At 40.4% G+C, this 20,861-nt stretch overlaps 1 protein-coding gene across 5 annotated transcripts in view; it reads right to left on the bottom strand.

Annotated features, from left to right (window-relative positions):
- Positions 1–20,861, bottom strand: part of LOC114908648 (zinc finger protein 33B) — a 135,411-nt gene that overhangs the window by 40,590 nt on the left and 73,960 nt on the right. For 3 of the 5 annotated variants that reach the window (XM_029245003.1, XM_029244999.1, XM_029245004.1), the window contains one exon: positions 11,172–11,230. In XM_029245003.1, the coding sequence (XP_029100836.1) occupies positions 11,172–11,186 (15 nt within the window). In that variant the 5' untranslated portion in view covers positions 11,187–11,230. Of the gene's footprint in view, positions 1–11,171; positions 11,231–12,954; positions 13,178–20,861 lie in introns of those variants that run through there. The other 2 variants (XM_029245001.1, XM_029245002.1) reach the window with 2 other exon arrangements.

Below are 20,861 nucleotides of genomic sequence, written 5' to 3'. Positions count from 1 at the left end.
ATAATATATTATACATAAAAAATCCTAATAGATGCTACCAGAAAACTACCAGAGCTCATCAACGAATTTGGCAAAGTTGCAGGATACAAAACTAATAAACAGAAATCTGCTGCATTTCTATACACTAACAATGAGAGAACAGAATGAGAAATTTAAAAACGATCCCATTCCATCACCTCAAGAAGAATAAAATACAGAGGAATAAACCTACCTAAGGAGGCAAAAGATTGTACTCTGAAAACTATAAGATACTGATGAAAGAAACTGAAGATGATACAAACAGATGGAAGGTTATACCATGTTCTTGTATTGGAAGAATTAATAGTGTAAAAATGACAATCACCCAAGGCAATCTACAGAGTCAATGCAATCCCTATCAAATTACCAATGGCATTTTTCACAGAACTAGAACAAAAAGTCTTAAAATTTGTATGGAAACACAAAAGAACCCGAAGAGCCAAAGCAATCCTGAGAATGAAAAACAGAGCTGGAGGAATCAGGCTCCCTGACTTCAGACTATACTACAAAGCTACAGTCATCAAAACAGCATTGTACTGGCACAAAAAGATAACTATAGATCAATGGAACAGGATAGAAAGCCCAGAAATAAACCCATAATCTATGGTCAATTAATATAAAACAAAGGAGGCAAGAATATACAATGGAAAAGAGACTGTCTAGTCAATAAGTGGTGCTGGGAAAACTGGACAGCTACATGTAAAACAATAAAATTAGAACATTTTCTTACACCATACACAAAAATAAACTCAAAATGGATTAAAGACCTAAATCTAAGACTGGATACCAAAAAACTCTTAGAGGAAAATACAGAACACTCTGACATAAATCACAGCAATATCTTTTTCGATTTGTCTCCTAAAGTAATGGAAATAAAAACAAAACTAAACAAATGGGAGCTAATTAAACTCAAAAGCTTTTGCACAAAGGAAACCATAAACAAAACGAAAAGAAACCCACAGAATGAGAGAAAGTATTTGCAAATGATGCAACCAACAACGGATTAATCTCCAAAATTTACAAACAGCTCATGCAGCTCAATATCAAGAAAACAAACAACCCAATCAAAAAGCAGGTGCAAGATCTAAATAGACATTTCTCCAAAGAAGACAGACATATGGCCAAGAGGCACATGAAAAGCTGCTCAACATCACTATTAGAGAAATTCAAATCAAACTACACTGAGATAACACCTCACACCAGACAGTATGGCCATCATCAAAAAGTCTACAAACAATAAATGCTGGAGAGGGTGTGGAGAAAACGGAACCCTCCTACACTGTTGGTGGGAATGTAAACTGATACAGCCACTATGGAGAACAGTATAGAGGTTCCTTAAAAAACTAAAAACAGAGCTACCACATGATCCAGCAATCCCACTCCTGGGCATATATCCAGTGAAAACCATGGTTCGAAAGGATCTGTGCACCCCAGTGTTCACTGAAGTGCTGTTTACAATAGCCAAGACATGGAAGCAATGTAAATGTCCATTGACAGAGGAATGGATAAAGAAAATGTGGTACATACATACAGGGGAATATTACTCAGTCATTAGAAAGAATGAAATAATGCCATTAGCAGCAACATGGATGGACCTGGAAATTATCATACTGAGTGAAGTAAGTCAGACACAGAAAGACAAATATCATATGATATCACTTATATGTGGAATCTAAAAAAAAAATAACAAGTGTTCGTGAAGATACGTAGAAATTGGAACCCTTGTGCACTGTTTGTGGAATATAAAATGGTGCAGCTGCTGTGAAGAACAGTATGGTGGTTCTTTAAAAAATAAAATTTAATTACCATGTGATCCAGCAATACCATTTCTTGGTATATATCCAAAAGAACTAAAAGCAGAGTCTCAAAGAGGTACCTGTACACCCATGTTCGTAGAAGCATTATGCACAACAGCCAAAAGTTGGAAGCAAACCAAATGTCCATCAACAGATGAATGAATAAACAAAAATGTGATATATACACACATGGACTATTATTCAACCTTTAAAAAGGAAATTCTGACACATACTACAACATGGATGAACCATGATGACATTACGCTAAGTAAAATAAGCCAGTCACAAAAAGACAAGTCCTGTATGATTTCACTTATATGAAGTATCAAGAGTAGTCAAACTCATAGAAACAGAAAGTAGAATGGAGGATGCCACTGGCTAGGGGGCAGAGGGGAATGGGAAGTTTTTGTTTAATGAATATAGAGTTTCAGTTTTGCAAGATGAAACTGTTTTCAAGGTTGGTTATACAACAGTGTGAATAAACTTAACACTACTGAACTGTACACTTAAGAACATTAAGATGGTAAAAAAACAAGGATGCCTGCTTTGGTAACTTATATTCAACTTTGTACTGGAAATTCTAGCCAGAGCTATTAGGCAAAAAAATAAATAAATATCAATAAAAGGTATTCAAACTGGAAAGGAAGAAGTAAAACTATCTCTATTTGCAGATGACATGATAGCAAATATAGAAAATCCTAAAGAATCTACAAAGCAACTATTAGAACTAGAACAAATTCAGCCAAGCAGGTTATTAGATGAACACTCAAAAATCAGTAGTATTTCAACACACTATCAGTAAGCAATCAAAAAAGAAACTAAGAAAACAATTCTATATGCAATAGCATCTAAAAGAACAAAATACAAGCCTACACGGCTCTTTGGTGGGGCCAATGGCAGACTCCGGAAGGGCTCACGCCAAGGAGTACTTCCCAGAACTTCTGCTGCCAGTGTCCTTGTCCTCACAGTGAGCCGCAGCCACCCCTGCCTCTGCAGAAGACCCTGCAACACTAGCAAGTCACCTTGCAGGACAGACCCTGGACTTGAGTACATGTCTGCAGTGACCCAAGCATAGGTAGGACATTCTGCAGGAGTTCTTGGATCCCAGCACGAGGCCATGTAGGGGTCAGAGGATCCATCCAGGCTCTGGTATGGTCATAACACAGGTCCTGTCCAGCTGGGCTCACCCACCTGTGCCCATGATACTCCAGAGCATTGTCTTAGCTTTCCCAGGCCGTGTGGATGAAAGGCTCTTGGTGCTCCAGCCACGTGTCAGGGCTGTGCCTCTGAGGTGGGAGAGCCAACTTCAGGACACTGGTCCACAAGAGACCTCCCAGCTCCACGTAATATCAAATGGCAAAAATCTCCCAGAGATCTCCATCTCAATGCCAAGACCCAGCTTCACTCAACGACCAACAAGCTACAGTGCTGGACACCCTATGCCAAACAACTAGCAACACAGGAACACAAACCCACCCATTAGCAGAGAGGCTGCCTAAAATCATAACAAGGCCACAGACACCCCAAAACACACCACCAGACGTGGACCTGCCACCAGAAAGACAAGATCCAGCCTCATCCACCAGAACACAGGCACTAGTCCCCTCCACTAGGAAGCCTACACAACCCACTGAACCAACCATAGCCACTGGGGACAGACACCAAAAACAACGGGAGCTACGAACTTGCAGCCTGCGAAAAGGAGACCCCAAACACAGTAAGTTAAGCAAAATGAGAAGACAGAAAAACACACAGCAGATGAAGGAGCAAGGCAAAAACCCACCAGACCTAACAAATGAAGAGGAAATAGGCAGTCTACCTGAAAAAGAATTCAGAATAATGATAGTAAAGATGATCCAAAATCTTGGAAATAGAATTGCGAAAATACAAGAAATGTTTAACAAGGACCTAGAAGAACTAAAGAGCAAACAAATACTGATGAACAACACAATAAATGAAATTAAAAATTCTCTAGAAGGGGTCAATAGTAGAATAACTGAGGCAGAAGAACGGATAAGTGAACTGGAAGATAAAATAGTGGAAATAACTACTGCAGAGCAGAATAAAGAAAAGAGAATGAAAAGAATTGAGGACAGTCTCAGAGACCTCTGGGACAACATTAAACACACCAACATTTGAATTAAAGGGGTCCCAGAAGAAGAAGAAGAGGAAAAGAAAGGGACTGAGAAAATATTTGAAGAGATTATAGTTGAAAAATTCCCTCATATGGGAAAGGAAATAATCAACTCCAGGAAGCACATAGGCTCCCATACAGGATAAATCCAAGGAGAAACAAGCCAAGATAATATTAATCGAACTGTCAGAAATTAAATACAAAGAAAAAATGTTAAAAGAAGCAAGGGAAAAACAAGTAACACACAAGGGAATCCCCATAAGGTTAACAGCTGATCTTTCATCAGAAACTTTGCAAACCAGAAGGGAGTGGCAGGCCATATTTAAAGTGATGAAGGAGAAAAACCTACAACCAAGATTACTCTACCCAGCAAGGATGTCATTCAGATTTGACGGAGAAATTAAAACCTTTAGAGACGAGCAAAAGCTAAGAAAATTCAGCACCACCAAACCAGCTTTACAACAAATGCTAAAGGAACTTCTCGAGGCAGGAAACACAAGAGAAGGAAAAGACCTACAATAACAAACCCAAAACAATTAAGAAAATGGTAACAGGGCTTCCCTGGTGGCGCAGTGGTTAAGAGTCCTCCTGCCGATGCAGGGGACATGGGTTCGTGCCCCGGTCCGGGAAGATCCCACATGCCGTGGAGCGGCTGGGCCCGTGAGCCATGGCCGCTGAGCCTGCACTCCGCAATGGGAGAGGCCACAACAGTGAAAGGCCCACGTACCACAAAAAGAAAAGAAAAGAAAATGGTAATAGGAACATACATATTGATAATTACCTTAAATATAAATGGATTAAATGCTCCAACCAAAAGACATAGACTAGCTGAATGGATACAAAAACAAGACCCGTATATATGCTGTCTACAAGAGACTCACTTCAGACCTAGGGACATACACAGACTGAAAGTGAGGGATGGAGAAAGATATTCCATGAAAATGGAAATGAAAAGAAAGTTGGAGTAGCAATTTTCATATCAGACAAAACAGACTTTAAAATACAGACTATTACAAGAGACAAAGAAGGACACTACATAATGATCAAGGGATTGCTACAAGATGAAGATATAACAACTGTACATATTTATGCACTCAACATAGGAGCACCTCAATACATAAGGCAAATACTAACAGCCATAAAAGGGGAAATGGACAGTAACACAATCATAGTAGGGGACTTTAACACCCCACTTTCACCAATGGACGGATCATCCAAAATGAAAATAAATAAGGAAACACAAGATTTAAATGATACATTAAACAAGATGGACTTAATTGATATTTATAGGATATTCCATCCGAAAACAACAGAATACACATTTTTTGCAAGTGCTTAAGTTCTCCAGGATAGATCATATCTTGGGTCAAAAATCAAGCCTTGGTAAATTTAAGAAATTTGAAATTGTATCAAGTATCTTTTCCGACCAAAATGCTATGAGACTAGCTATCAATTACAGGAAAAAATCTGTAAAAAATACAAACACATGGATGCTAAATAATACACACCTTAATAACCAACAGATCACTAAAGAAATCAAAGAGGAAATCAAAAAATACCTAGAAACAAATGACAACAAAAACACGACGACCCCAAAACCTATGGGATGTAGCAAAAGCAGTTCTAAGACGGAAATTTATAGCAATACAATCCTACCTTAAGAAACAAGAAATATCTCAAATAAACAAACTAACCTTACACCTAAAGCAATTAGAGAAAGAAGAACAAAAAACCCCGAAAGTTAGCAGAAGGAAAGAAATCATAAAGATCAGATCAGAAATAAATGAAAAAGAAATGAAGGAAACGATAGCAAAGATCAATAGAACTAAAAGCTGGTTCTTTGAGAAGATAAACACAATTGATAAACCGTTAGCCAGACGCATCAAGAAAAAAAGGGAGAAGACTCAAATCAATAGAATTAGAAATGAAAAAGAAGTTACAACTGACACCACAGAAATACAAAGGATCATGAGAGACTACTACAAGCAAAGCTATGCCAATAAAATGGACAACCTGGAAGAGATGGACAAATTCTTAGAAATGCACTACCTTCTGAGACTTAACCAGGAAGAAACAGAAAAGATGAACAATTACAAGCACTGCAATTGAAATGTGATTAAAAATCTTCCAATAAACAAAAGCCCAGGACCAGATGCCTTCACAGGCGAATTTTATCAAACAAATAGAGAAGAGCTCACACCTGTCCTTCTCAAACTCTTCCAAAATATAGCAGAGGGAGGATCACTCCCAAACTCATTCTACAAGGGCACCATCACCCTGATAACAAAACCAAAGATGTCACAAAGAAAGAAAACTACAGGCCAATATCAGTGATGAACACAGATGCAAAAATCCTCAACAAAATACTAGCAAACAGAATCCAACAGCACATTAAAAGGATCATACACCATGATCAAGTGGGGTTTATCCCAGGAATGCAAGGATTCTACAATATATGCACATCAATCAATGTGATACACCATATTAACAAACTGAAGGAGAAAAACCATATGATCATCTCAATGGATGCTGAGAAAGCTTTCAACAAAATTCAACACCCATTTATTATAAAAACCCTCTAGAAAGTAGACATAGAGGGAACTTCCCTCAACGTTATAAAGGCCATATATGACAAACCCACAGCCAACATAGTCCTCAATGGTGAGAAAAAAACTGAAACCATTTCCACTAAGATCAGGAACAAGACAAGGCAGCCCATTCTCACCACTATTATTCAATATAGTTTTGGAAGCTTAGCCACAGCAATCAGAGAAGAAAAGGAAATAAAAGGAATACAAATTGGAAAAGAAGAAGTAAAGCTGTCACTGTCTGCAGATGACATGATACTATACATAGAGAATCCTAAGGATGCTACCAGAAAACTACCAGAACTAATCAATGAATATGGTAAAGTAGCAGGACACAAAATTAATGCACAGAAGTCTCTAGCATTCCTATACACTAATGGTGAAGAATCTGAAAGTGAAATTAAGAAAACACTCCCATTTACCACTGCAACAAAAAGAATAAAATATCTAGGAATAAACCTACCTAAAGAGACAAAAGACCTGTATGCAGAAAATTAAAACACAATGATGAAAGAAATTGAAGACGACACAAATAGATGGAGAGGTATACCATGTTCTTGGATTGGAAGAATCAACATTGTGAAAATGACTCTACTACCCAAAGCAATATACAGATTCAATGCAATCCCTATCAAACTACCACTGGCATTTTTCACAGAACTAGAACAAAAAATTTCACAATTTGTATGGAAACACAAAAGACCCCGAATAGCCAAAGCAATCTTGAGAACGAAAAAAGGAGCTGGAGGAATCAGGCTCCCTGACTTCAGACTATACTACAAAGCTACAGTCATCAAGACAGTATGGTACTAGCACAAAAACTGAAATATAGATCAATGGAACAGGATAGAAAGCCCAGAGATAAACCCACACACATATGGTCATGTTATCTTTGATAAAGGAGGCAAGAATATACAGTGGAGAAAAGACAGCCTCTTCAATAAGTGGTGCTGGGAAAAGTGGACAGCTACATGTAAAAAAATGAAATTAGAACACTCCCTAACACCATACACAAAAATAAACTCAAAATGGATTAAAGACCTAAATGTAAGGCCAGAAACTATCAAACTCTTAGAGGAAAACATAGGCAGAACACTCTATGACATAAATCACACAAAGATCCTTTTTGACCCACCTCCTAGAGAAATGGAAATAAAAACAAAAGTAAACAAATGGGACCTAATGAAACTTAAAAGCTTTTGCAAAGCAAGGAAACCATAAAGAAGACCAAAAGACAACACTCAGAATGGGAGAAAATATTTGCAAATGAACCAACTGACAAAGGATTAATCTCCAACATTTACAAGTAGCTCATGCACTTCAATATCAAAAAAACAACCCAATCCAAAAATGGGCAGAAGACCTAAATAGACATTTCTCCAAAGAAGATATACAGATTGCCAACAAACACATGAAAGAATGCTCAACATCATTAATCATTAGAGAAATGCAAATCAAAACTACAATGAGATATCATCTCACACCGGTCAAATGGCCATCATCAAAAAATCTACAAACAATAAATGCTGGAGAGGGTGTGGAGAGAAGGGAACCCTCTTGCACTGTTGGTGGCAATGTAAATTGATACAACCACTATGGAGAACAGTATGGAGCTTCCTTAAAAACTAAAAATAGAACTACCATATGACCTAGCAATCCCACTACTGGGCATATACCCTGAGAAAACCATAATTCAAAAAGAGTCATGTACCACAATGTTCATTGCAGCTCTATTTACTATATCCAGGACATGGAAGCAACCTAAGTGTCCATGGACAGATGAATGGATAAAGGAGATGTGGCACATATATGCAATGGAATATTACTCTGCCATAAAAAGAAATGAAATTGAGTTATTTGTAGTGAGGTAGATGGACCTACAGTCTGTCATACAGAGTGAAGTAAGTCAGAAAGAGAAAGACAAATACCGTATGCTAACACACATATATGGAATCTAAGAAAAAAAATGGTCATGAAGATCCTAGGGGCAAGACGGGGATAAAGACAGAGACATACTAGAGAATGGACTTGAGGATATGGGGAGGGGGAAGGGTAAGCTGGGACGAAGTGAGAGAGTGGCATGGATATATATACACTACGAAACATAAAATAGATAGCTAGTGGGAAGCAGCCACGTAGCACAGGGAGATCAGCTAGGTGGTTTGTGACCACCTAGAGGGTTGGGATAGGGAGGGTGCGAGGGAGGGAGACCAAGAGGGAAGAGATATGGGAACATATATATATGTATAACTGATTCACTTTGTTATAAAGCAGAAACTAACACACCATTGTAAAGCAATTATACTCAAAGATGTTAAAAATAATTAAAAAATTAAAAAAATAAAATAACAAAATACTTAAGAATAAATTTAAGCAAGTATATGTAAGTTGTGTACTCTGAAAACTACAAAACATTGCTGAAAGTAATTAAAAACCTAAATTAATGGAAAAACATCTCATGTTCATGGATTCTAATACTTAATATTCTTAAAGTGGCAAGATTCCCCAAAGTGGTCTACAGATTCAATGGAATCCTTATCAAAATCTCGTCTTGGACCTCCCTTGTGGTGCAGTGGTTAGGGACCTGCCTGTCAATTCAGGGGACATGGGTTTGAGCCCTGGTTTGGGAAGATCCCACATGCTGTGGAGCAACTAAGCTTGTGCACCACAACTACTGAGCCCGTGCACCACAACTACTGAAGCCCACACGCCTAGAGCCCGTGCTCTGCAACAAAGAGAAGCCACCGCAATGAGAAGCCCGCGCACCACAACAAAGATTAGCCCCCACTTGCCGCAACTAGAGAAAGCCCACGTGCAGCAACACAGACCCAACTCAGCCAAAAAAATAAAACAAATAATTAGTTTAAAAAATTATAAAATCTCAACAGCCTTTTTGTGTGGAAATAGGAAAGCTAACATAAAATTCATAAGGCCTTGCAAAGGACTTGCTGCAGAGCACAGTTTAGCAGTTTCAAAATAAGTTAAACACAGAATTATCACATGATCCATCAATTTCACTCCCAGGAAAGAACTGAAAATAGGTCTTCAAACAAAAACTTGTACATGAATGCTCACAGCAGCACTACTCCCAATAACCAAACATGGAGTCACCCCCAAATGCCCATCAAATGATGGATAAACAAAAGGTAGTATATACATACAATGGAATATTAATCAGTCATAAAAGGGATGAAGTAGTAATACAAGCTTCAACATGGATGGGTCTTGAAAACATGATCAGTGAAAGAAGCCACCCACAAAAGGCTTCATGATTCCATTTATATGAGCTATCTGGAAAAGGCAAATCCATAAACAGAAAACAGATTAGCAGCTGCTAGGGGCTGGGGGAATGGGGAGTAACTGTTTATTAAGCTATATAGTACTGCTTATTAAGGGTAAGGGTTTTCTTTTTGGTGTGATGAAAATATTCTGGAAGTAGGTGGTGTTTATGGTTGCATAATATCATGAATGTACAAAATGCCACTAATTTCTACACTTTTAAATGGTTGAAATGTGAATTTCATGTTATATGTATTTTGCCACAATTAAAATAGGGGAATCCCTTGCCATATTCTAAAAAGATTTATATTCTGCCCAGTCCTCAGTATTGTCACATAGCCTGCCTCATCCTACTAACCAACCTAGGTCACCCTGGTCTACCCAGACTTGTCCCTTCTTTGAACAACCATGAGTCCTAATGCTGCTCTAATTCATTTGAATTATTTATCACATATTTTCTTTCGACATCTCAACTTTTCCCCTGGATTAGACAAAAATCATTCACTTTATTCCTACCACTTCTTTATGCAACTGCAAGATAGTCACTAGAAGGTTCACAGTGTCACTGGACATCCCTGTGGCGTAGTGGTTAAGAATCTGCCTGCCAATGCAGGGGACACGGGTTCGAGCCCTGGTCCGGGAAGATCCCACATGCCGCGGAGCAACTAAGCCTGTGTGCCACAACTACTGAGCCTGCGTGCCGCAACGAAGAGTAGCCCCCACTTGCTGCAACTAGAAAAAGCCAGTGTGCAGCAACGATGACCCAACGCAGCCAAAAATTAAGAAAAAAAAAGGTTCACAATGTCACCTAATGAAGTCTATCAAAAAACTTTTTTATGGCCCAGTTTCACAACTCAGTAAGATCACAGGATCTGCATTTACCTACATGGCACCTTTGTCCTACTGTTGATCTGCTGTTCTATATCAGAAGTCAGCAAACCTTTTCAGTAAATGTCCACATAGTAAACATTTTAGGCCTGTGAGCCACAGTCTCTGTCACAACCACTCAACTCTGCCCTTGTAATTTGACGGCAGCCACGGCCATAAATGAATGAGCATGGCTGTGTTCCAATAAAACTTTACAGACACTGAGATTTGAATTTCATACAGTTTTCACATCACAGACTACTACTCTTGATTTGTTTCTCAATCATCTAAAAATTCTTAGTTTGTGGGCAATAAAAACACAGGCAGCATGCTACATTTGGCCCATGGACTGCAATTTGCTGACTTCTATTCTATATTTTTCCTGATGTTAACATATCTATTTCTACTATTTCATATGAATGCATAGATATTTTATAAACCTCAAATAATCAGTGTTAAGCAAAACTGTGCATAAATTAAACGACTCACCTGGGATGTGATCATTTTCTGCTGCTCCTGGAAGAATGTAAAGAACTGAGGGGCTACACCTGAAAAAGAAGGAAAGCTCATGAGTGACATCACCTGCCTAGAAAGCTCCACGTAGCAGCTGGCGAAACACCTCAGAATGGGAGACACTTTGAGAAGCAGCAGAAAGGATAACAGTGAGGGAGGGAAGCACTCGGGTGTCCATGCATGACTCTGGGATGATTATGTAATGTTTGGACAAGTTCGTTTTCAAATGTAAAAACATTTGGTTTCTGCTGATTTGTTAACAATGTATGCTCTAACACAGAAAAAATATAAACAACACATTTAACTAATTAAGCCAATTAGGAAAAGCCAAGGAATAGAACACAATGCTTTCATTAAAACTGATGCTGAGCAAAAATATTCAGCACAAAAATTTGTAATGTTCATTACAAACCAGAGAATCTCAACAAGGTTCTGAAAAAAAGGATGGGGTATTTTTGGAAGGAAAAAAGGGCTGGTCTTTTTTGGAAGGAAAAAAAAAAACAGTTTACTCTTAAATTGGTTTCAGGTCTCAAAAGTATTTTTTAATTAAAAAAAAACAAACCAAACAAAACTGGTTTTGACTTATCTGTTGTTAATGCAGAAAAGACCTGCCTAGACCATCAAGAGACTCCATGTCTCCTCTTGATTCTGCCATAACAAAACGTAGAATTGTAACCACAACATTTTTGACCCACTTCTTGCCCACCCCAATCCAACTCCATCTTTTAAGTAAAGCAGAAATAGACCTGTCTTAAGTCCAAGTCTTAACGACCTGTCTTGCAGTACCATCTCTGATTCTGTAAGATCGGGATACAGGGGGCATCAGTATATCTCTAGTTGTGCCCAGTGTGGGAACAGCTCAGAGCTCAGAAAGAGTGGGGTAAAGAGTGAAGGAAGACGGTAATTCCCTCTCCTGTGGCTGGTCAGCTCTTCCCGCCACACGATGCCTTCACAACTCCCCAAGAAGCAGTATCTTCTGTTCCTTTTGTCTTGTCCTCCTATCCCAACCACAGCTTACATCTCTCTGGAAAGTTGGCCCAAGGTTTCCACCATCACCCAGTCTGTGACAGTCTGCATATGACTGGTTCCGGCAGGAGGACCCAAATTGCTTCCAGCTGAGCAACAAGCGTCTTTGCACCTGGGCTCTGGATCTCTCCTGAGGTCTCAGGCGCACTGATTGTCCTACCGGGACAATTCCCGCTCCCGGGAATCCCCCTTCCTACCTCACAAAAGCCGCTTTGTTGCAAGAAAGGTGAAACCTAAGCCAGTTAGAATATTCATGCAAGATCGAAGGCTCCTGGACCTTAAGCAGGACCTCCTGTAAAAGCAAACTGGTGCTACTGAGGGCACAGGCAAAGCTGGAGGGGGTCAGAGGGGCCTGGACGCCTCCACTTATGTTCACAGGTTCTTTAGAAACAAGAAGAAATCCCCCAAAACCAATGCTGCATTCACTTCAAAACTATTTCTTTGAGGGGTTAGGGTACTCAAGCTGCTTGCTGCTGCGACCGACTCATGCTCAGATTTTATGCTGGGCAGAGAATGAGGCATGGGATCTATCCTTGCTCCTTCCCCTGCTCCCTTCGCCACTTTGAATTCCTATCCCGTCTTGGAGCCTCACTGTTAGAAAGGGGACGCGACGCTGACCACAGGTGGTTGGGAGGATTCAGCGAGATCCTGAGTGGAAAAGAACAAGGGTCTCCGCTGAGAAGAAAAGTGCGCATCTACTGACAGCCAAGGGCCAGTTTCCGCGCGGTCTTACCGAGGCCTCAAACGACAGGGCACCTTGGAGATGAGAAAATTAAGCGCTGGGACGTGCAGGTTCTCATCAGGTGCATAAAAACGGGGCCAGACTTACACCGAATCTGGACACAAAGCCGTTTCCTCTTTCACCCGCCTCTAGCCTGGAGCTTCATCTTCCCCCGGTGCTCCACAACAGCGTCCTGCTCGCCAGCTGCCGGGCTCGCAGCCGCCGGAGGCTCCGCAACCATCTCCTCGCGAGACAGCGGCCGCGGAACGGGAACACGCCCGGCATCCGGGGGGAGGGGGGAGGGTGAGGCAGTGCACATGCGCAGAAGGCCCATAGTGACAGCCCCGTCCTGTGCCAGAAAGCTGTGCACGGTACATTTCCTGAAAGCCTTAGAGCCACTTCAGTTAGAAAAGTCTCTGCGATGGAAATAAACTTATGGTTACTAAAGGGGAAGGGGGGAGCGATAAGTTAGGAGTTTGGGATTACTATATGTAAAATAAACAAGGACCTACTGTATAGGATAGGGGAATAATATTCAGTTTCTTGTAGTAACCTATAATGGAAAAGAATCTGAAAGTATTTTTATGTGTATGTATATAGATTATATATAACTGAAGTTCTATATATATATACACACACACATATATGACTGAATCACTTTGCTCTGCACCTGAAACTAATACAACACTAAATCAAGTACACTTCCTTCAATTAAAAAAAAAAGAAAAGGGTCTGTGACTTTGGGCACATTGGGTAAAATTGCCAGATTTAGCAAATACAAGCCATGAGACATACTTTTATTCGTTGTTCATCTGAAATAAATTTTAAGTATCTAAATTACATATCTTTCATTAACTATTTTCCTGATACATTGGCTCTCCTTAACAGTTCCTTGCAGAATTGTGTTATAGAATTTCTTCCAGAGACTGTTACATTGCTCCATTTTCATTATAACATATCTTCTACAGTAGTCACATCTCACTTACTTCGTTCTTTGTCCATTGGACATTCATTAATGAGAAAAGACATTCAACTTTAGCGTTCTGAGCAGATATAATGGCATAAAGTTAACAACTCTAGGAATTGCTCTTCAGATTTGATTTGTTGAAACAATACCATTATTCATGGCAGAACTTGCCTTTTCCATTCTTCAGGATTACGATGGATCTCTTGATTAACAAGTTTTTAACATGCTGCCCACTGATAAAAGAAAACATTTTGTCAATTTTTTTCCTTTCCTTTTTAGCACTACACATGACAATTCCACTTGTCCTCATGCTATAAGAGCAGTTAGTAACATCCATGTAAAAGAATCAAATTCTTCAAGAGATGAAACTCATTTCAAAATACAGTCATGGCAAGTACAATAATGATTATCCACAAGTCAAAATTTATTTTCCTATTCCTATTATTCCATAAGTAATGTTTTCCCTTTTAAGAACAGTCTGACATGAAGATTTCACTAAGTTTCATTAAACAGTGGAATATTTCACTAACACTTTTTGCTCTTCTTTCAATTTCCATAATCCTATTGCTAAAAAGATATTGAAATCTATGTACAAGAAATAAGCAAATTAGCTTCATTCAATGGAATATTTAAAAGGTTAAACAAGAATTGGGAGCCTTTTCTTGAGAATTAAAATATTATTTCAGTGCTTTAAATAAACTGAGAACTCTTACAGCTGTGTTTGTTAAAGAGAGTCAATGAGTTTCTGAATGCAAGAGAAATGAAAAGTACTGAATGCCAATTTAAAAAATCACAAAAATCCTTTAATCACTCAATTCAAATAGTGTACGTGCTGAAGTAAGAGAACAACTTCATGACAATTACTTCAACATCAACAGAACATCAGAAGCTACTTGAACAGCAAGCATTGTGCAGAATATGGGCAGCACAGTCAACATCTTCCACAGAATCATTCATGCTTTGTTTAACCTTGGAATAAACATGTCTGCACCTTTATGCAAACATCCACCAAAATTTGTATTTTTATTACCTCAACCAAAAGCAATGTAGAAGGGGAAAATATGTATTTTCTGCATTGTAATTGCTTGCATCCACAGTGATGATGCTAAAAAAAAAAAAGGCATTTAGAACATTGATAATCTCTGTAATCATAATTGAAGCTATTTTTGTTGTTGTTGCAGTGGACTTTATCCTGGCACTTGCAATTTTTTTTTAAGGTTTTTGTTTTTTTTTTTTTTTGGTACGCGGGCCTCTCACTGTTGCGGCCTCTCCCATTGCGGAGCACAGGCTCCGGACGCGCAGGCTCAGCGGCCATGGCTCACGGGCCCAGCCGCTCCGCAGCATGTGGGATCCTCCCGGACCGGGGCACGAACCCGTGTCCCCTGCATCGGCAGGCGGACTCTCAACCATTGCTCCACCAGGGAAGCCCCTTTTTAAAGGTTTTGAACTTTTGTCTGCGTTGGGTCTTCGTTGCTGTGCGTGGGCTTTCTCTAGTTGCGGTGAGCGGGGGCTGCTCTTCGTTGCAGTGTGCCGGCTTCTCATTGCAGTGGCTTCTCTTGTGGAGCATGGGCTCTGGAGCACAGGCTCAGTAGTTGTGGCATACGGGCTTAGTTGCTCTGCACCATGTAGGATCTTCCCCGACCAGGGCTCGAACCCGTGTCCCCTGTATTGGCAGGTGGATCCTTAACCACTGTGCCACCAGGGAAGCCCTGGCACTTGAAATTTTGATTGCAACTCTGGAATTGGAAAATACTCTGGCAGCAGTACATTCAGTCATTTGAGCTGAAAGACTGGTGATGATGTACGGCGTGGAGGGTATTTACAGCTTCCGCTGCAATTACTGTATCTCAATCTGAATTCCTATTAATCAAAAAATTTATTTTATTTCTTTCTATAGTACTAGCTGAAGAAATTATACATCTCTTACGCTTAGCTGTTAGTATATGCCGGTTTATATCTGACTCACTACATTTTTTTTTTGCCTTGTGGCCACACTGCACAGCTTGTGGGATCTTAGTTCCCCAACCAGGGACTGAACCCATACCCTTGGCAGTGAAAGCACGGAGTCCTAACCACTGGACCACCAGGGAATTACCACTACCATTTTTACATACTGTAAAAAAATCTTCAAAGGGAATTTTTCCTTGTTTAATTAATTTCCACTTTTCAGAAAATTCATCGTAAAGTTTAAACGTGCATTTTGGCGTTTTAGGATTCAAATGTACACAAATAAAAACAGATAATAGCAACCACTGCAAAAATTGAAATGACTGAACTTGATAATCCTATGACACATTAATGTGTCTGTCATTCACACGTCTGAACTCACAAATAACCACAAACAGGTTGAACCATTGAAAGCGTTGTGAATTTTCATGAGTGGCATCGGCCTTAGCTTTAAAATTTTTTGTTAAGAGTATAAGGCCTTTTGTGTACTGATAATCAGCAGCACTTAGGAGATATAATTATTTTATAATTTTTTATTAATTGGACCACATCCTTAGTTTGCAGGGGGAGTTCGAAACAGATATTCCTTTCCCCTTTTTCATTAAACACTGGGCCATTGGTCTCCAGGGATGGGCCCTCATATCTTATATCACTGGGTCTGGGATCAAACTGTGACAACAGCACGGTGGAGAACAGCAGAGGATTTTGCAATAACATTTGTGGGGAGCCATGGTCTCTGTAGGGTGGGTGCCCTCTAACTGATCGTCACTAGGTCCTTCCAATTTAAGGATGCCTAGCAAGGTAGCATCCTGCTACCTAATGAGACAGGCTAGTATGTCTTTTGCATACAAGGAAAATAAGGGAGAATATTGGAGCTGCCTCTACCTACAGATCAAGCTCGCCAGGTGAGGGTGGGAGGGTAACTGTTCCCATCCCTTTAGGGAACCTTTGCTCAGTATGATAGCCGATTACCCTAAGCACCCCTGGAGACTGCATCCAGACTAGGTGCATCACAACACATAGGGACCAAGTGGGGACCTCTTTGCTCAGACTACAGCACCCTAAGCTCAGGGTGGGCTCAGCTTTCTGAGCTCTGACACAATTGGACTGGATAACCAGAAAAACCCAACAGATACAACACTATGCGGTGGCTGCTAAAGCAAGTATGTCAACAGCCAGCAGAGCGTTCCCAAGCATTATTTGCTGTCAGCTGGATCCAGTTAGTAAGCCAAAAGCCGGCTGGAGACATGTTGTCCTCATCTGTCACTGAACCACCCTGCTCACTGCACCAATTGTTTTAAGACGTACCTGGGATTTGTTTTAATCAGGCATGATAAAATGATAGACATGGAGACAATTGTCTTTGAAAGAAGACTTCATTACTTACAATGTTCAAGAGGATGGGAGACACCACACCATGCAGGGCCACATGGGGAAACACCAGTCAAGAGACAGAAGACATGAAGAGAAATCATGAACGAAAGCCTTTCTTACTACAGTGGTGGTGATAAACTATAGTAACCTAACTATACTATGTTAGGTGGGGAAGTGCCCTATTGGGCAGGAAGCAAAACACAGATGGTGGGGTTTTTATGCACCTGTGGAAACACAGGGATGGTATGTATGCCAACATCTTTAGCCATTAACTTGGCCCATGAGTTCAAGATGCTAAACCATCAATTACAGAATATCGAAAATGACTATTACATTAATACATCATACTAACAGAAAAAACTCATATTGTTATCTCATTTAATAATATATGATTATCTCAACAGATGCAGGAAAGCATTCAACAAAATCCAGCACCCTTTCATGATACAAGACAGAACAAACTAGGAATAGAATGGAATTGCCTCAACCTAATAAAGGCCATTTTTGAAAAACCCACAGTTAGCATCATATTTGATGATGGAAGACTGAACGCTTTCCTCCTAAGATCAGGAACAAGACAAAGATGTTAAAAACAAAATCTTCCAATTCAGAAACCCTCTCCACACAGGTAGAAGGAAAGAAAAATCATTTCCTAGGCCCAGCATGATGCACTTATTTGTTTCACTTGGTGCGCTTGCCCAGCATGGTGTGAATCTGCCACTCCCTGCCATACCCCTTTTCTTTCAAAGGCCACATCATGACCAAATCAGGTGTCTTTTCCCCAGGGAGCTCCACAGCTACTCCATCCAGAGTACAGAATATGATAGCCTTTTAGTTGCACAACAGGTCTCTCCCCAATAGGTTTATAGAAGAATCAGGAGAAAGTAGGAACATGCATTCCCAAGTTAGAGGACCTATCTGCATGGGAATCGTGGAGGAAAAGGAACAAGTAGGAGACTGATGCAAAATACCAACCCTCTGTATCGATCTGCCGCCAGATGGAAAATGAGAAATTTCTGAGGAAATTGCAGAATAAGTAGCACCAGGCTTTATCAGAGCAGGCAGAGATTAGCCTGAGGGAAAGTTACTGACACACGTGGTTCACCAGCTCCCTCCTCTGAGATTCTCACAATCTGCCAATTCTGAGCCATTTGCCAAGTATTTCCTGGCTGAAGGTTTTGTTCTAGGTCCTGCTGATTCTCTTGTCCCTGCAAGCCCTGCCTCCTCCGGAGTCTCTCTCTACAGTCCCCTCTCGCTGATCCCGTCACAGACTGACTGGAGTAGGGAGCATTCCCTTAGCAAGGAGTTCTAACTGAGCAGCCAACACAGAAGCCTTTTCTTTTTTTTTTTCACTTTCTCTTGATTATCCCCAAAGTGAGTAGCTGCTGCTCAGATCTGACTAACAGTCTATCCTTGCCGTCCTCCCACTTTTCCTTAATTTGCATTTGGACAGTTGGCTAGAGAGTCAAAACAAAGGTTGCTAAAACCAGAGCATATTTTGACCTGACCCCAGGTTCACATCAGGGAATTTTGAGAAAGCCTCAACAAACCACTGACGGAAATCAGTGGGGGACTCACATGTCTTCTGGGTACACTGTTGCAATATCTCCCAGCTCAACTTCAGTGGAAAGGCTTCGAGTACAGCTGTTAGCAACCCTTCTCAAAGAGTTCGTAACTTCCTTAGTTACTCCACAGTTATGAGGGGTGGCGTGGCAGAGAGTCAGCTTCCCCTGGCCACCACACCCCTTTATGTAGTGATCTTCCAGACCCTAACGTGACTGCTCTATCAAAGGAGCAAAATCTGCTAATTACAGGATTCCACGCAGCTGCTGGTTGCTGAATTCTATGCAATAAATCAGTATACATTCCCATGTGTGGGCTGTAAATTGAAAACACACTAAGGTGTATGTCTTCTGGGGCATTGGGGAAAAGAAGCCTTTAAATGAGTAACATCAGCTGGTGAGAAAGACACTTGAATTACCCAGGAGTCCTGGCTGGCTTCTCAATGGCATCAGCTGTGCTGGTGATCCAAATAGGATGGGCTGGTTTCCTTCATGTTGAGACAAGAAAAATATGAATCATGTGGGCACTTTGGTTTCCCTTCCTGTGTTTACATTAATTAGTTGAACACCTTGTTTGCCTTTTTCTAAGTGACTAGTACAGCTACTCTCCATATGTTGCCTTACTACGCAGACTCTTTTATCCAAGCTCTTAATCTTTCCATGATTCTCCCTTTATCATTTGTGCCTTCCTAGCTATGTGTGGATAATAAGGGACTACTTAAGGGGTCATCTGGTCTAAGACATGAAATGGACCCAGTCTAGGCCACAAAGTACATAACTCTGTGTCCTCAAACCGAGCAGGTAATTTATTACCAGCTAAAGAAGTTGTGCCCTGGGTTTCCCTGGTGGCGCAGTGGTTGAGAGTCCGCCTGCCGATGCAGGGGACGCGGGTTCGTGCCCCGGTCCGGGAAGATCCCACATGCCGCGGAGCAGCTGGGCCCCCGAGCCTGCGTGTCCGGAGCCTGTGCTCCGCAACAGCAGAGGCCACAGCAGTGGAAGGCCCGCGTACCGAAAAAAAAAAAAAAAAAAAAAAAAAAGAAGTTGTGCCCTGAAGTGAACCACCCATCTGAAAGATCATCACCTCACTCTTCCCCTGAGTCAGTTTGAGGCACGGAGGGGTAAAGACATTCAGGGAAAGCAGGAGGAGGGACAAGCAGAGTGAGGAGGAGTAGGGTTCTGTGAAAGAGAAAATGTATTTAATTCTCACATTTTTCTCTCCTGTTTTTTCGATATTTCCTTCTGGCTATCCAAATAATTTTTAACTCCTCTTAGGATAGTTAGAATGATATTCATCCCATAAATATCAGCAACTCACTTACTGGAATAAAGTCCTTCTAAGAACTTCTGCAAATCAAAAGAATTGTCCTCTGGCCACTGCAGGATTGGAGTCTCAACGTGTACGCCCATTCCCAATGTGACAGACAGATATTAACTGCTTAAAAAAAAAGAGACCTGCGGGCAACATTCCTGGCTTCCCATATTTTCCAACCATACGGTGATCTTGATGAGAGTTTAGAGCCCATTATTACCCATGTTCATTCAATAGTAAAATCTTGAATTTGAACAGGGATGTTTGTTTAGCCAGTATTCCAAAAAAGCATAGAGCTAAAATAACTTAGGGTCTTTTACTGACTATTGTGAGGCCACAGACTTTCAGTTGATTTGGCTCAAATCAAGAACTGCCAGACTCATCCCATTCTTATTACCAAAATTGTTGGAGAAATATAATTAAAAATAAAAATTTCTCCCAACACAGAAAACCTACTTCCAAAGGTAGAAGACAAAGAATTTTATTATTGAATAAGCATAAAACCAGAATGTGATGTGCATTACAGGCAATCTGCTAAGAGACTGCAAAGACAGAGAGAAATCTCACCCTTTTATAAAGCCAAGCAGGTACAACTCATTACATACATGTTCTCAAGATAAACAATAACTAGTCCTTAAGTAAGAGGACTTGACAGTACCATTTATTGCACAGTTCACCCAAAATTCGTCTGGTAATTGGGATGACCATCTGTTGTCTTTATAAAAGGAAAAACAAGCTTCTCATATCTTTATGACAAGAG

This window comes from Monodon monoceros, unplaced genomic scaffold (assembly GCF_005190385.1).
Source record: "Monodon monoceros isolate NGI ecotype Baffin Bay Population unplaced genomic scaffold, NGI_Narwhal_1 Super_Scaffold_4, whole genome shotgun sequence".
In the NCBI taxonomy this organism is placed as follows: domain Eukaryota; kingdom Metazoa; phylum Chordata; class Mammalia; order Artiodactyla; family Monodontidae; genus Monodon; species Monodon monoceros.
Note: the sequence above shows the minus strand (reverse complement) of the source record. Positions and strands in the feature narration are given on the sequence as shown.